Genomic DNA, 17,697 nt, shown 5'->3' on the forward strand with positions numbered 1-17,697 from the left:
CTAATTAGCTTCCCCGTTCCGTTATCCGCTTCCACCGCGCTGTGCTCCGTTTCAATCAGGCTGTACGGCAGGATTTCCCCTCGTAGCCATAGGCGTCATTTTAACCGGGGACGCCGGGGACATGTCCCCGGCAAAATTTGTGATTGGCAGCTGTGTCCCCCCCACTTTCAAAAACGCCTGCTGATGAGGATTTTTGTTTTACCAGCTCAGATCTTATCCAGGGGTCGGCACCCTGTTCCCATCAAAGAACCATTATTACCCGTTTCCCACGGTAATTTTGGACGGACCTTAATAAGCAGTGACTTAAGTGAAGCAGGCAGGTCGCGCTAGAAAATTTCGTTTAAAAAGACGTCATAAATGTGTTCCCCCGTCATTTTTATTACTAAAATATGAAGTAAAAACTCACAATTTAATTTTCATTCATTTGTCATTAATATGTAGTCTACACCCGTGCGTTAAGTGGACCATCTTCCAGTAAACGCACAGCATCCAGTCCACCTCTCCAAATGCGTAAAATGTGCATCAGCCGCTAGTTAGGCGCGCGCGCACCATCAGCTGATCAGCCCAGACAAGAGCAGAGCGACTAGAGAAAGAATAGAGGATAATTGTGTCTGGATGTGGATGGAGATTACATTTTACAGCAGCCTGATCATCATTTAAATACGTAAACCATCACCTGTCTTCTAGTCCACGCTATCAGCATTATCTTAATTGGTGTGTGTGTGTGTGTGTGTGTGTGTGTGTGTGTGTGTGTGTGTGTGTGTGTGTGTGTGTGTGTGTGTGTGTGTGTGTGTGTGTGTGTGTGAGTGAGTGAGTGAGTGAGTGAGTGAGTGAGTGTGTGTGTGTGTGTGTTTTCCACTTCAAACACTGGTCTAACCAACCAGACCAGCGTGTCCAGTAACACATTAATGTTACAATTAAACAGTTTCACTTCATGTAGGCTAGGAACATTTCACCTGCCGTGGCCCGACCGCTTCTGCTCCACATAAACTTTGTGCGTGATCAAATGTCTCTACGCTTCATGCGGAAGACGGGAACAAGCGCTGTTCAGCCAAAGTTTCATAATTTCATAAAAAGAACATTTTCCAAGTGACACATCCCTCAGAGAGACCGGGTTTCCAGAACGCTTCAGTGGGAGGAAATCATCGCATGCGCGTGGTTCTGCACTGCGCTGCACTGCGAACCCCAGATCTTCAGCTCACTGTCCACCGGGGGCGCTCCGAGCCGCGCTGAACACAGTGTCCAGTATAAAGAGCTCTGATGTTCTGATGGGAATATTTTACCTCCGCGTGTGCGTTAACGATTAAAATGTCAGCTCATCCATGAGCATCCGTGTGCGTGGGGGTAATTTTTTCAAACCAAGCAACATCCTTGAGTACATCTGTCAAAATAAACAGTCAAATGGAAATATATGTAACCTGCCGTTTAACTGTTTTGCCTTCCTGTGAAGATTGTTGCAAAGAGAAACAATTAAACTTGATTAACCCCAGAGCCACGCAGAGAACCATGCAGTGCGCATGCGGGAAGATTCCTCCCACTGAAGCGAGTGTTTTCCAAACCCTGTCTCTCAGAGAGACTTGTCACTTAGAAAATGTTCCCTGATGATGAAACTTTGGCTGAATAGCGCTTGTTCCTGGCTCCAATGTGGCGACACATCCAGGAGCCGTCTGAGGAGAAGCCCAGAATCTCACATCCTCTTCAGCTCATAAAGTGCCTATATGATTACGCACAAGCGTGACCGGTCAACCACCGCAGACCGGGTTGGACCTGTTCAGGTTTACGCAGACAATCTTTACATTTAGAATTGGCATACAGGTGTAAAGTTAATGCAGTAAAATATAAAGCATTTTATTTAAATATCAATTTATTATTTTACAAGCACAGAGAGTTGCATCGGATGGAAGAGCCGCATGCGCGGATTGCCGACCCCTGTGCTAGCCTACTTTATTGTCCCCAGCAATTTTTAAACCCCACTCAAGTGTATGGTTATTGTCCCCAGCAATTCTGAAAACAAACTGACGCCCTTGCTCGTAGCGACATTTTCCCTAACTGTGATTGCTTCATGCTATAGATCGTTGGAAAGCTGCTTTTATGTACTTTTAGGAACCGTTGGAATTATTTGAATCTGATCAGCCGTTCAAAAGTTATAAAACGGAGTATTTTGGATGACAAACTCAGCACGTCTCTGAATCATTGTTGTGATTCGGTGCGCTCAAGACCGGGAATCCCGGTGGCTACCGTAATGTATTGTATATGCACGAAAAACCCCATTTTTAATCTTTTCAGCACTTTTGGAATTTTAATGATATCTTGAATGGTTCAGGAATTATGGTAATGAGAAGTGCGCATGTCCAATCCCGTCTGCGGCCACAGGTTGGTAATAAGAATATTGTGGCATTAACAGAGGGGTGCCGACGGTCAGGCGTCAGTTTGTTTTCAGAATTGCTGGACAATAACCATACACTTGAGTGGGGCTTAAAAATTGCTGGGGACAATAAAGTAGGCTAGCACAGGGGGCGGCAACCCGCGGCTCTGGAGCCGCATGCGGCTCCTCCATCCATCTGATGCGCTCCCTGTGCTTGTAAAATAATGAATGGATATTTAAATAAAATGCTTTATATTTTACTGCATTAATTTTACATCTGTAAGCTAATTCTAAATGTAAAGATTGTCTGCGTAAACCTGAACAGGTCCAACCCGGTCTGTGAGACCGGGTTGACGCGTCACGCTTGTGCGTAATCATATGCGCTTCTGAGCTGCTTTCTGACCTTCCCCACCTACAAAGTTTAATTACAACAATCAAACGTGACAGAGCCCGGATTTGTATTCTGAACAGTCTAAACATGTTTTAAAAAGAAACGTATGACAAAAGTGGCACCTGCTCAGTAAAACCACCAACAGTGTGAATATTGAGGCAGAGACGGGCTACAGCTTCTGGATCCATTTTATTTAATCGTTTTATTGATTATCTTTTTATGAAAGACAACTTTGACGTACACGAGCGACCAGGCGCGTTGCAAGCTTTTCAAAAGTGTGGGGGATGTTGTCTGTGCCTAAAATAATTTCATGTTCATCTTATTTTAATTTCCATAATAGCGGAGCAGGTGCGAATTTTAGACGCGTCACGCATGTCTCCGTTTTAAACATGTTTAAACTGTTCAGAATACAAATCCAGACTCTTTCTCATTAGATTGGTGTAACTAAAGTTTGTACTGAATGAAACTTTACATTAAACCATGTTGAAAAGAAAAGGATCCCATTAAATCGTTTTCCCCTCATTTACAGTCAGTACAGCGCAGTGCGCGTGGCTCTGGGGTTAATCAAGTTTAGTTGTTTCTCTTTGCAACAATCTTCACAAGAAGGCAAAAGAGTTAAATGACAGGTTACAGATATTTCCATTTGACTGTTTATTTTGACGGATAAACTCAAGGATGTTGGTTGATTTCCTCCCACTGAAGCGGTCTGGAAACCCGGTCTCTCTGAGGGATGTGTCACTTGGAAAAATGTTATTTTTATGAAATTATGAAAGTTTGGCTGAATAGCGCTTGTTCCCGTCTCCAATATGGAGACGCATGACACATCCAGTCGCCTCTTCAGCTCAGAAAGCACCTGTAAAGACATTTGATCACGCACAAAGTTTATGTGGAGCAGAAGCGGTCGGGCTACGGCAGGTGAAATGTTCCTAGCCTACATGAAGTGAAACTGTTTAATTGTAACATTAATATGTTACTGGACACACTGGTCTGGTTGGTTAGACCATGTTTGAAGTGGAAAACACACACACACACACACACACACACACACACACACACACACACACACACACACACACACACACACACACACACACACACACACACACACACCAATTAAAATAATGCTGATAGCGTGGACTAGAAGACAGGTGATGGTTTACGTATTTAAATGATGATCAGACTGATGTAAAATGTAATCTCCATCCACATCCAGACACAATTATCCTCTATTCTTTCTCTAGTTGCTCTGCTCTCGTCTGGGCTGACAGCTGACGGTGCGCGCGGTGCGCCTAGTGGCTGTGATGCACATTTTACGCATTTGGAGAGGTGGGCCGGATGCTTTGCTTTTACTGGAAGATGGTCCACTTAACGCAGGGGTGTAGACTACATATTAATGACAAATGAATGAAAATTAAATTGTGAGTTTTTACTTCATATTTTAGAAATAAAAATGACGGGGGAACACATTTATGACGTCTTTTTAAACGAAATTTTCTAGCGCGACCTGCCTGATTCACTAAGTCACTGCTTATTAAGGTCCGTCCAAAATTACCGTGGCCCACCCAAAAATGAAAACCTGGCGCTGCGCCTGTTATAAACCTCTGCAGATTGGTGTTCTTCACTTGATCAAACTCAGACTTTGTACAGCTAATGTCAAGATGTAAAATTATGAATTCAGTCGAGCTCTTCCGTCCCTCCATCTCCTGCTCTCCTTGAACCCGACATCGGCTGTCAGAATAGGGGAGGTGAAGAAGGAGATGAGGCAAACAGAGTGAGTGCGACCTGAAGAAACCAGACTGGTGTGGAGGTGAGCAAAACAGCTGGAAAAGTGTGGGTGTTGCATCCCCCACGGGTGCGACGCCCATGGTACCGGCTGCTGTCACCTGTTATGAGCAGCTCTCATGCTGTCTGAGGGTAGGCCCCGCCCACAATGCTGCGCTGCTGTGGCTCCCAGTGTTTTCTTTACTGTGGGAAACGGGTAATAATGGCTCTTTGATGGGAACAGGTTGCCGACCCGATCTGAGCTGGTAGAACAAAAATCCTCATCAGCAGGCTTTTTTGAAAGTGGGGGGGGGGACACAGCTGCCAATTATAAATTTTGCCGGGGACATGTCCCCGGCGTCCCCGGTTAAAATAACGCCTATGGCTAGGAGGCCCCCCACCACTAGGGGGCCCCAGGCGGCCGCCTACCTTTGCCTAATGGTAAAACCGCCTCTGGATGGGATGTCTGATTGGCTGTGTCCAGGCTTCCATCTGTGCAATTCTTTCTCTGCTTGAAGCCTGTGATCTTCTTCATCCCTGACCAGACATCTCTGATATTGTTCCTCTGTAGTTTGTTCTCCAGCTTCTTACTTAACATTACTTAATATGCCATCATACAAGACATGTGCAACAACTTATAGTAGACCAAAAACACACAGAGATGTAAAAACATGTTACTTCCAAAAGCTAATTGTAACGGTTGGAGGTACTGTTCATTTAAGCCCAGTAGAGCACACTGTGGTACTGCTCCCTTTGGGTTTTTTGTTTTACTAATCTGGCACAGGTGTGCAGTACCTGACCTGTTAAGAAAGGCCTTGCTGTTTTGTTTGTTTGTATTGATGGATGAAACACTGATGGGTGAAACACAGAGAAGCTGTGGGTCTCTGTAACAATACCAAGTGGTAAGTTATTTAATTTTGTATGTTATATTTTGTTTAATTGATGCTAAATGAAAACATGTAAATAATGACTATTCACTGTTGTGACTCAGGCTGAAACTGCTTTTTTAAGTCTCTTCATTACATCACTAATTAGCACCCTTGGCAAGAGAAGTGAGGTATGAAGAAAATGTGTTTGTTAACTAACTGGTCACTGATTATCATGCCATGTGTTGTTTATTTGTGTATTTTTTCCAAGTTTTCACGGTGCATAACGACGCCTGAGTTCTGTCGTGTGACAACCAGAAAGGAAATAAAAGGCTGGCACCTGTCGAGACTCTCTTTGTTTTATTTGGACTGTTGAGGGCAGCTACCTTAATAAGAAAGTATTCTGTTATTTCAGCAGTACCAGAAGCATCTGACAAACCTTTGCTGCTCCAGCGACTCCAGGTATATGAAGGCGGAACCCATGAAGTCATCCTGAAGACCGAAGTCATAATCAAACACCTGCAGGAGAGAAACAGAAGGGCTCCTCTGACCCAGAAGCTTTGTGATAGCAGATAAAACTGTGTGTATGCGTGTGTGTGTCTTTGTACCTTTACATACAGAGGTTCACTCAGACTTTCAACTATTAGAGTAATCTTCTCATCCCACACGGGGTTCAGGTTTTTGTGGATGGTTTTACTTCTGAACACCTCCTTACCCCCCAGCTTGAATTTGACGTATGGATCACTGGTGCCTGAAGGGACAAGAGTAGCTGCTATAGATCCACAAAGAGAGGATGGAGACGATGTTACAGACAGATGTTGATGCACCTCCTCTGTCTCTGATGGCCAGGTCATGTCCTCTCTTCAGCTCAATCTCCAGCCTGTACATCCCTGTGCTGGAGGCATCCGGCTCAGCGGGGACCCTCGTGGAGCACGATGCACCAAACGCCTGTCAGGAGAGACAGATGCGTTAACTACAGAGTGACTGAGTTTTTGAGTTTGTGTCGTAATGTAGATAAGCTATTTCCACACCACAGTCTCTGGTGCAGTTAGAGTATCAATAACAAGAAATTGCAACCACACTGCCGTTGAGCTAATTAATCGTTTTCATATTTTGTCTCTCGCACGTTCAAATCTGGCAGAGCAGAAACAGCTACGACAGAGAAACGGTACTGAAACCCGAGGTACAACACTTTCAATTAAACCCTGAAATGCCATAGATAAGGGCTGTGTGTGCAGCCTACAGGACATTAGTGGCCCTCTGAGGGAATCTGTGCAGCCCTCGACTGCAATGACAAGATTGGTAAAACTGTATCCTGGTTAAACAAAGGTCAAATAAATAAAACCGCAAATCCTGACTGACATAAAAGCAGACTAGTGAGCATCATTCATAAAGCCTGAACTAATTACAGCAAAAATCACTGAAGGTAATATATTTTATTATTTCAGTAATCAAATCAATCCAGTCAGATAACAGAATAACTCAGTGCTACAGCACCCCAACGTTTTCTCTCGCTAAAGAAACTCGAGAGCTCTGGTTAGTGTGAAGAAACCTGAAGAAAGCTTCTGCTGTACACTGTTGAGTAATGTAATGTGTAGTTACCCAATATAAGAACACTGTTACGTGTTGGTTGCATGAACATCACAACAAACAGCATTTCCTCATCCCACCATTAACATGTTTGCAAAAGAATGAACATTAACCAAGAGCAAAGCCAAGTTTGTCTCATAGCTGCTGCTGTGGACACAAAATGAACCAACGCCTTTCAGGTGCTTTTGGAGCTGTTACAACTCAACCTTCACTCCAACAACAGCAATCCCATAACTTCATATAAATTTCAATTCAATTCAATTCAAGTTTATTTATATGGCGCCAAATCATGACAAGAGTCGTCTCAAGGCACTTCACATAATAAACATTCCAATTCAGGTCAGTTCATTAAGCCAATCAGAAATAATGTTTCCTATCTAAGGAACCCGGCAAATTGCATCAAGTCACTGACTAGTGTCAGTGACTTTACAGCAATCCTCATACTAAGCAAGCATTTAGCGATAGTGGAGAGGAAAACTCCCTTTTAAAAGGAAGAAACCTCCAGAGGATCCTGGCTCAGTATAAGCAGCCATCCTCCACGATTCACTGGGGATCGAGAAGACAGAGCACACACACACACACACACACACACACACACACACACACACACACACACACACACACACACACACACACACACACACACACACACACACACACACACACACACACACACACACACACACACCAAGCAATGTGTCTATGGTTACATTGTGATTTCTTAGTAAATATTCTATTATGTGAGAGATAAACTTTATTGTATTTATCCTAGTGAATCTATAATTAAACGGATAAACTAGCAGTAGCACATCCAACGTCAAGGAAAGAAAAAGTTATCAGGAGAGGGAGAATGTTTAAGTGGTTAGTAGCGGTGTGCTAGACGATGGCCCCCTCCATGAGGCCAACACAGCTCAGCAGAACATCACCGTAGCTTCTTCTGGGGAGAAAAATACTTGGAGAGAAAATAAAGTTAACGGCTGAAATCACAGAAAATAATACAGTTAAAGAGCAGATTGTAGAAGAAAGTAGTAGAGTGTGAAAAGTGGTCAGTGTATCCTCCAGCAGTCTAAGCCTATAGCAGCATAACTACAGAGATAACTCTGGATAATCTATCCTTTTTAGATGGAGGCATGTTGGAGTCTACCGACTAAACACTCCACCTCCCTGTACTCCCCCACATGTCCAGATCTAGGCTAACATCAGATTTTAACCATAAACCCTATCAAATAAAAATGTTTTAAGCCTAGTCTTAAAAGTAGACAAGGTGTCTGCCTCACGGACTAAGACTGGGAGCTGGTTCCACAGGAGATGAGCCTGATAACTAAAAGATCTGCCTCCCATCCTAATTTTAGATATTCTGGGAACCACCAAAAAACCTGCAGTCTGAGAGCGAAGTGCTCGGTTAGGAACGTATGGAAGAATCAGATCACTGAAGTATGATGGAGCTTGATTATTAAGAGCTTTATATGTGAGAAGGAGGATCTTAAAATCTATTCTGAATTTAACAGGTAGCCAATGTAGGGAAGCTAAGACAGGAGAAATATGATCTCTCTTTGTAATTCTCATCAGAACTCTAGCTGCAGCATTTTGGACAAGCTGAAGACTTTTAACTACATTCTGTGGACTTCCTGAGAGTAATGAATTACAGTAATCCAGTCTTGATGTAATAAACGCATGAACTAGTTTTTCAGCATCACTTCTGGAAAGGATGCTTCTAATCTTAGCAATATTTCGAAGGTGGAAAAAGGAAATCCTACAAACCCGTTTAACTTGGGATTTGAATGACATGTCCTGGTCAAAAATAACACCAAGGTTCCATACTTTGTTCTCAGAGATTAATGTAATGCCATTCAGGTCAGGTGACTGACTAAGCAATTTCCTTTTCTGGATTTCTGGTCCAAAGATGAGAACTTCCGTCTTGTCTTGATTTAAAAAGCAAAAAGTTTAGAGTCATCCATTTTTTTATGTCCTCAAGACAAGCCTGTAATCTACCTAACTGATTAGCTTCATCAGGGTTAATGGATAAATATAACTGAGTATCGTCAGCATAACAGTGAAAGTTTATCCCATGCTGTCTAATGATTTTACCAATTGGGAGCATATATATAGTAAAAAGAATTGGTCCAAGCACTGAACCCTGTGGTACTCCACAAGTAACCCTGGAGTATGAAGAAGATTTGTCATGTACATTTACAAAATGAAATCTATCAGGCAGGTAGGATTTAAACCAGCCTAGCGCTGTTACTTTTCCTACAACATGTTCAAGTCTTTCCACAAGAACATTTTGATCTACTGTGTCAAAGGCAGCACTGAGATCTAACAAGACTAGAACAGACACAAGATTCTTATCTGAGACCATAAGAATATCATTTGTAATTCTCACTAATGCAGTTTCAGTGCTGTGATACTCTCTAAAACCAGAATGAAATTCCTCAAACAGATCATTTGTGTTTTGGGGTTAGATTACTTACATTATACTAGAGTATGAGACACATAAAGGGATTGTGATGTTATTTTCTTCCATACACGTGCTTCATTGTGCCAAACAGCAGGGACGTGAAAGTGTGACCTGGGTTTTAACAACTAAAATTTCTGTTTTAGTAAAACTAAGTTTTGACGTCTTCATCAAGCATGAGCCAATACCCTGACAGCATGTGCTAAAAGTTCCAACTAAACTGTACACAATGATGAGGCTGATCTGAGGTTTGATAGAAACATGATGCAGCTAGAAATACAAAGTCTGAAGGTTCATAGGTGAAAGTTTGAGTTTAGTTTCACAAATATGATGATGCATTTGTCAGTGGGAGAGAGAGCCTCTGCCTGGGTCTAAGCTACAGACATAATCATACATTCATCTAACTGCGCTGCATTTTAAATAAAGAAGAGGTCTGCTGGGAAACCTGCATCCTGTCAACACAAACACATCCACTTACAGAGATCGATACAGAAAATACACCAGGACCATACGTTTGTGGAAGGCAGCTCTGTTGCTCAGACCAGTCGTTTAGCTGCAGAAGTGAATGTTGTGATTTGTCTTATTTTCTTTATTGATTATTTTGATTTGCAACCTTATCCAATTGTATTATAAACTAAACTTTTCTAAATACAAATGAAATTTCCCAATATAAATCCAGACAGTGTTTGTCTGAAATATGAGCTAGATAAGAACAGTGACAAGAAGTAAGATAAATAGAAATGTTACAGCAGTTAAAGTGACTCATTAGAGTTGCTGTGGTAACCTGTCTCTTGCTCCCTGACTGCACTATAAATGACATTCTGACAGAAATACAGAGCAGAAATTAAGCCTCAAACAACAAGCCACTGTGTGAAAACAACATGTAGAAAAAAAGTGTTAAACCCTTAAAACCATGCCTCCACTCCACTCCCCACACGAACACAAACACAAGACTGACATTGCATATATATAATATAGCAATCCCATTAACAACCTGTGCGTATAAAACTAAAACCTGTGCCAGTTTGAAAGAGAGGTTATTGTAAACCACTGTTCTGTAAAGTTACCTAGTTATGTAAAGTTTACTAATATTGTAAATAGGGATGGGTACCGAATTCGGTACCTTTTAAGGTACCGACCGAATTCCATAGTACCGACCGAGCACTGATTCACGTCATTTCAAACGGTGCCTCGTTTCGGTACCCGTCCTTCATAACGAGAACTTGCCAAGACAGCTGCACATGCGCAAGAGCGTTATGTCGTCGGTCCCAGCAAGCGAGTTGTAAACAGAGCAGCATGGGTAGAAAGAACCCACGCTAACGCTTGGGTCCACTTCACTAAATGTGATGGGTAACTGGGTGATGATGAAACCAGCGACAACGATCTAAGTGAGACATCCTCATCTTAATCTGCTCCGGTAGGTAAAAAAAAAGTTTAAGATAACGTTACCTTGATATGTTAGCTTCCGTTTCGCAAATGGTGCGTTCGCTTTCTCCTCGGAACTCAGAATTTCCGCCAAGAAGAACATGAACGCGCTCTAAAGTTTGGCTTCACTTTACTAAATGCGACGGGTGATTGGGTGAAGATGAAACCAGCGACAACGATCTAAGTGTCAGGCATCATCGTTTTAATCTGCTCCAGCAGTTAAATAAATTGTTAAAGATAACGTTAGCTTCATATGTTAGCTTCCATTGCCACCGTTGTTATCAGCTAATGGTGCGTTCGCTTTCTCCTCGGAAATTCTAACTTCCCAGTAGGAAAAATCAAATGAAAAAAGACGGCAAAAGGAATGAAGATACACAGTAAATTTAGTTCACAGTAAAGATGTTTGCTTCAGTTTAATTATCAGCTTATAAAACTACAAGGACGATGTTAATACAAACAGTTGAATGTTATTTATTGTGACATTTATCAAATATTGTTATATATTGAGAAAATATATATTTAATTATAAAAGAGAATTAAAATAATAAACACTCAAAGGTATCGAAAATTGGTACCGTTAAGTACCGGTATCGGTTCGTAGGTACCGGGAATTAGTACCGGATCGATTCAAATGTCAAAGGTACCCATCCCTAATTGTAAAGCCCGAAGCCTCCGGAGTTCATATTTTAAGGAGACTGCAGTTACCAATTTGTATCAGCAGGTGGCAGATTTGAGCTATTTAGTGGTGATCATGACAGTACATAAATGAGGGGCAAACAATACTAGCCCAGAATCTAGGCCAGTGGTACTCAATTCTGGTCCTGGAAGAACAGCATCCAGCACGTTTTAGGGGTTTCTCTTCTCTAACACATTTGATTCAGTGGTTTAATCACCTGTGCAGCAGCTCATCAGGCTGTGCAGAAGCCTATTAATCACCTGCTGATTGAAATCAGGGGTGTTGAAGCAGGGTTTAAACTAAAACGTGCTGGATACCAGCCCTCCAGGACCAGAATTGAGTACCACTAATCTAAACCTTCAATTGCCAGAGCATAATGGACAGTCTAGCAACGCTCCGTTGGAACCTCGCTGCCCCGACCAGTATTATGGCTGGCCAATCAAAGCATGTTTATTTAGAACAACACTGTATTATTTTATGTTTTTAGTTATAGTTCAGATACTTTAAAACAGGGACAAATGTATCCTTCATTCTCCTCCACCTCTTCATGTGGTTGCTATCTCTAAATCATGCTCTAAACCCACGTTTCCCTTCATTTCCATCAACGAATAAAACATTTGCTCCGTATTTTGTACTCCTTCAGTCACAAGTGAATAAACATTCATATTTTTAGACTTTTTCCACGACGCGTTCTTCAATCTGTCCTTGGTCTGCCGCTAAATATCCTTTTTACTTTGTAATGGAGCAATGGCGGTGCTGTTGACAAATTTACAGAAAGCGGCGTCCTGACCAATCACAAGCTCTCACTTTCAACAGATATTTAAAAATTTGGGCATGTCTCCGTTAGCCTTTGTGCAATTGTGTTGTGTGTATCCATACCGACGCAGACGGAGAAGTATATATCAGGTTTATATTCACATATCTAGGATAACTTGCCAGGCTGCAACATTATGTAAATCACACAATAATCAATATAGACTTTTATTAACATTTTACTTGTGATAAAAAATACATAGGATTAAGACTTTTGATTAAAACACGCAAACTTGTGAAGCTTTGTTTCCTACTCAACTGATCAGTCATGAAGAAAAGATGGACAAGTGGGCTGCTACAAAAGCAGGGAAGTGCTGCAACAGGTCTGTGAAGGTCTAGTTTGATAGAGTCAGTGTGAAGAAAAATGTTTCTTATCTTTTAAATGTTTTCCCCTCATTCTGCCATCTGCCATTTTATAAAAATAAAAGAGATAGCTATAGAACTAAAATGAATTGTTTTTACCTAAACTATTAGTCTTTCATGTAGTGTGTTTTGAAATTTACAACACCAACTAGCAAGCAGTGCTCTGTTTGGGCTGCAGGAAACCAAAACATCAAGTAGAAATGCTTACCTGGTGTTTTGTACACTGAAGCAGGTGATAAAGGAACTCTGCGGATCTTTAACTGAGCCTTTAGTCATTCTACCATCCCCATCCAGACTATAGATAGTCTCTGCTTTAAGTCCAAAAGCCTTTTTATCTACTAACTGAAATGACTCAGCTGTATCAGAGCAATGACAAGACACGATCAAACGATTAAAGTGCTGAGTAAGTTCCCCTAGAGTTTGTTTTCTTTCATTCTTCAGCTCAGCAAACATTGGACATTTGTAACAGGAACAGAGATAAATGTGTCCCAGTTTGTTTCAGCTGCAAGTCACAAAATACCTGTCATGTTCAACCAGCGCCCCCCTGGTTGTATCTGATCGTTTCAGAGCAGATAGCTGGGTGATAACCATACACACAGATACAATCTGACCTTCCGTATGAAGCAAAGTAGAAAGTCGGTCTAGTTGGATGGAACTGATTTTCCTGCTGTCTGAACACACTCCTAGTTATCCTGATGATGTAAAAAAAAAACTAAATCAAATGGATGCAGCAGTTCTGAAAATGACATCATTACCTTTCCAAACTTCTGCTAAGTAGCTGAAGGCTGCAGATCTAAAACACACAAATGTGGAGCAGCATAGTAAAATAATGCATGAAGAGTCCTTCATGGAGATGTTTTAATGTTATGAACTGTTTTGGTCCTGTTGGACATGCTGCCAACCCTGTAGTTGCATCCAACATGGCAACCAATGAAAAAAGGCCTCTATGACCTATACCGCCAAATAGAAGAAAATGAAATAATAGGCATTATTATCTGATATAATTTATCTTGAAGCTCATCTCCATCTATATTGTTTATTAAAACAACTACAAAAACAACAACAACCATGGCTGCCTTTGTATCATGCAAAAGAGGAACTTGCTCTTCTCTGATCAGAAGGCCATTCAGCCACGGCCACCCTGTACACACATAACCGGGTAACCCACAGAACAAAGATACTTTTACACGGTTAAGTTGGTCTGTCATCCACATGAAAGTGAATATGTACACCTCCATTCTTTTAAAAACTCAGCCCAAGATGGAGATTGGTGAATTCTCCATTGTCAACATATTCTTGTGGATGTACATAACCAGGATTGTAGGTGCCACAACATCACTCCCTTTCACAAAAATGCTCAAACATCACATGTGCGACCTGTGTTCACACCTACTTGCTTTTCTTTATAAGCTCAGTAATTGTTCTCAAAGCCCGCAGGCAAAGGACAACATAGTTATTGTCCACTATGTAATAATACCACATCCATGGAATGTTTTTTGGCAAAGATGCTGATGATTTGGATAACTACTGCCACCTACAGGCTTGGCGTGTCTATGAATGTGGGAGGATTCCATGCTGTAGTTCTTTTTTAAAACACAGAGCAGTTTTGTTTACCGGTTTTCCTGCTACGTTTCGTTTGTGGCTGCAAGCTTCCTCAGGCTGACGCTGATGGTGGCGTCACTTCCTTCCCCGTTTATCCGCGGGCAGCAGAGAACGTTGTCGCCCTCTACTGCCCGCTCTCCCCTCTTTGACGATGCAGTCCCATGCGCGGTCCAACGTGTAAACTCTATCGTCCCTGTTCATGGTCCCACATCCACGTCTACTTATATCGATAGCTTCTTTTATCCATCTTTTGTATTTCTGTTGTTCGATGTTTATGATCTGTGTGTTGTCCCAGTCCATTATATGGTTTTCTCTTGTGCAGTGATCTGTTACGGCTGACTTCTTTATTGTGCTTTCTGCTTCTTGTTTTGCTGCTCTTGTGTGTTTTCGACTTGTTTCTTTCTCGCACTCCTTTCTATGTTCTATTGTTCGTGTGTTGAGTTGGCGTCCGGTTTCTCCTATGTATGTTTTATTGCAGAGTTTGCATGGGATTTCGTAGATGACTCCACATTTAAGACCAGCTGATACTTTGTCTTTTGGGTGTACTAGTCTGTTTCTAACTGTTGTGTATGTTTTTGTTGGTGTATTTATGTTGTGTTTTTTATTGTTGCTCTTATTTTTTCTGTTATGCCTTTAATGTATTTGCTTTAGTTGTTCTTTTCTTTCCATTGTTGTTTGTTGTTTTCCTTTGTTTATTGCCCATGCTGGGTATCGGCAGGTCTTTAAAGCGTGTTGTATGTGTTTGTCCTCTTGTTTACGGTCTCTTTCTTCTGTTATTATGTTTGCTCGGTGATATAATGTTCTGATTACTGACATTTTGCGTATGGTGGGGTGTTCTGATGTCCATAATAGATATTGGTCTGTGTGTGTTGGTTTCCTGTATGTGTTTATGTTTAGGGTCCCGTCGGTCTGCCTGGTTATTTTCATGTCCATAAATGCTATACTGCCTTCTGTTTCTGACTCATATGTGAACTTTATGTTGCCTGTGTCGTCAATGTTATGTAAGCATTGTGTTAGTGTTTCTGTTTGTCCTTTTGGTATGATTTACAGTATGTTGTCTACGTAGCGTTTCCATAGTTTTATTTTGCAGTTTGGGGGGGCAGTAGCTATGGCTTTCTGCTCTAGGTCTTCCATGAAAAACTCGCACAGGGTGGCTGATGGCGGGTTACCCATGGCGAAGCCTTCCATTTGTTTGTATATTGTGTTGTTATATGTGAAGTAGGTGGAGTTAGCTACCAGTCCTATCAGTTGTGCTGTGTCATCTGCTGTGAGGTTGTTCTTTTGTGTAAAGTCTTGTCCTGTCTGATTCTGTTAACTACTATGTCTATGGTTTTTTGGGTTGGTGTTTTTGTGAACAGGGATGTGACGTCATGTGAGATTCACATCATCTGCCTTCCTGCTATGGGAATGCATCACACTTTCTTTCGTTACACATATTATGTTTCTGTTTATTTATTTGGCAGACGCTTTTATCCAAAGTGACTTACAATTTATAAACTATAGGGCATGTTGTGATCTGTGGGAGAAACCGGAGTACCCGGAGGAAACCCACGCATACATGGGGAGAACACGCAACTCCACTCAGAAAGGCCACAGCCGAGTTTCAAACCTGCAACCTTCGTGCTGCGAGGCAACAGTGCTAACAACTGCGCCACCATGCAGCCCATATTACTGGTACTTGAAATGCTGAACAGAAACAGACTTTTCAAAGCTGCTCCATTTTTGGCTGTCTGAATGTCTGAGTCACATCTTAACTCACTCCATGTTTTTACATTTTCAGACACGACTGAGTCAGGAGAAAACTGAAGGAGGTCAGAACAGTAACACACCCTGGTGTAACCAGGTCTGTCAGAGTAACAAGCTGCTTAGAGAGGATCAGCTGACTGACAGTAAACAGGAAGCAAAGGACCAACCTGGGAATAGCGTTAGATCACAATCCCATCAACCCCTCTGACGTGAGTCTGTTTTAAGGCTGTGATCTGTTTTGAACTCACATTGTGGGTGAGGTTCAGAGCTGCGTTCAAAAATACTTTTCATGGACCTTTCTTTGACTAAACAAAACCTCGGTTTATTGATTAAGTTCTGCAAATAATGTTACTTTTTACAGCTAAACTTAGGCTGTTTTGTTGCGCTGTGTGCATTACAACTAGAGATAGAGAGTCTTTAAATGTTGAATCCAAGTCATGTCATTGAGTAACTTGAGTCCAAGTGTCAGACTCAGGTCTTTATCTCTGATTATGAAAGAGGATTCATGAATAAGTACATCCACATGAAGAAACACACATATTACATTCGTGCAGTAATAAAATATATAACTTAATATCATTTGACTTTATTCTTGGTGTGTATGTTTCCATTGGCTTGACTTTCACCCAATGTCACACAACAACAACTGGTGTAAAAGAGGCTTCAGATCAAGTCAGTGATGCAGTGAGTTGATGGTGAGAGACACGAGGGGCTAAATCCATCTTCTTCACGTCCACAGCAGGGGCCTGTAAAAGGTGATGGCCCCATTAGCATCGACAGTGCTTCAGAATGTGATGATCAATATGGTAACTAATAGTCTGAAGAGGCCTGTCTGGCTTCCAGAGGAAAACTGTGGTTTAGAGAAGTTCAGTGTAACAGGTTGTCTCCACGGCGCCGTGCAGACACACACAGGTGAGCTCAGAGTCTGGTTCGTGTCGGGGGGTAAACGAAGGCCTCTGATGGCGTGTTGCTGTGAATTTGTGATTTGTTAGCAATGCCTTTAGCTGACACACAACATCCACCACACGTTTGACAGGATGAACATTTTTAGGTGAGGAGCAAGTGAGTCGAATTTTTGCAGCTCTGCCACAGCTCTGGAACAAAAACTCACTTTCATTTCTAAAACGGTTTCTTACTTAAAACCTAATACGAGTCACACATTTCCATCCATCCATCTTCTGAACCCGCTTTGTCCACGTGGGGTCGGGGGGGGGGGGCTGGTGCCTATCTCCAGCAGTCAATGGGCAATCAGGCGGGGTACACCCTGGACAGAGAGCCAGTCCATCGCAGGGCAACACAGAGACACACAGGACAAACAATCATGCACACACACACTCACACCTAAGGACAATTTACAGACCAATCAACCTGACAGTCATGTTTTTGGACTACGGGAGGAAGCCGGAGTACCCGGAGAGAACCCACACATGCGCAGGGAGAACATGCAAACTCCATGCAGAATGATCCCAGGCCGGGAATCGAACCCAGGACCTTCTCGCTGCAAGGCAACAGCTCTAACCACTGCACCACTGCGCAGCCCGTCACACATTTCCACTTGTGAAAAACAATTCTGTCTGTAAAATAAAGCACCGCGACGTGTCTGCAAATGACCTTAAACCCTTATCAGATAGATGTCCTGCAACA

At 42.1% G+C, this 17,697-nt stretch overlaps 1 protein-coding gene across 3 annotated transcripts in view; it reads right to left on the bottom strand.

Annotated features, from left to right (window-relative positions):
• Nucleotides 1–17,697, bottom strand: part of mctp1b (multiple C2 domains, transmembrane 1b) — a 50,070-nt gene that overhangs the window by 23,278 nt on the left and 9,095 nt on the right. For all 3 annotated transcript variants that reach the window (XM_054744021.2, XM_054744020.2, XM_054744019.2), the window contains exons 2-4: nucleotides 6,211–6,331; nucleotides 5,992–6,134; nucleotides 5,823–5,902 (exon numbers count right to left, since the gene is read on the bottom strand). In XM_054744021.2, coding sequence (XP_054599996.2) covers nucleotides 5,823–5,902; nucleotides 5,992–6,134; nucleotides 6,211–6,331 — 344 coding nt within the window. The remainder of the gene's footprint in view (nucleotides 1–5,822; nucleotides 5,903–5,991; nucleotides 6,135–6,210; nucleotides 6,332–17,697) is intronic.

The sequence above is a fragment of the Nothobranchius furzeri genome, chromosome 6 (assembly GCF_043380555.1).
Source record: "Nothobranchius furzeri strain GRZ-AD chromosome 6, NfurGRZ-RIMD1, whole genome shotgun sequence".
NCBI lineage: Eukaryota > Metazoa > Chordata > Actinopteri > Cyprinodontiformes > Nothobranchiidae > Nothobranchius > Nothobranchius furzeri.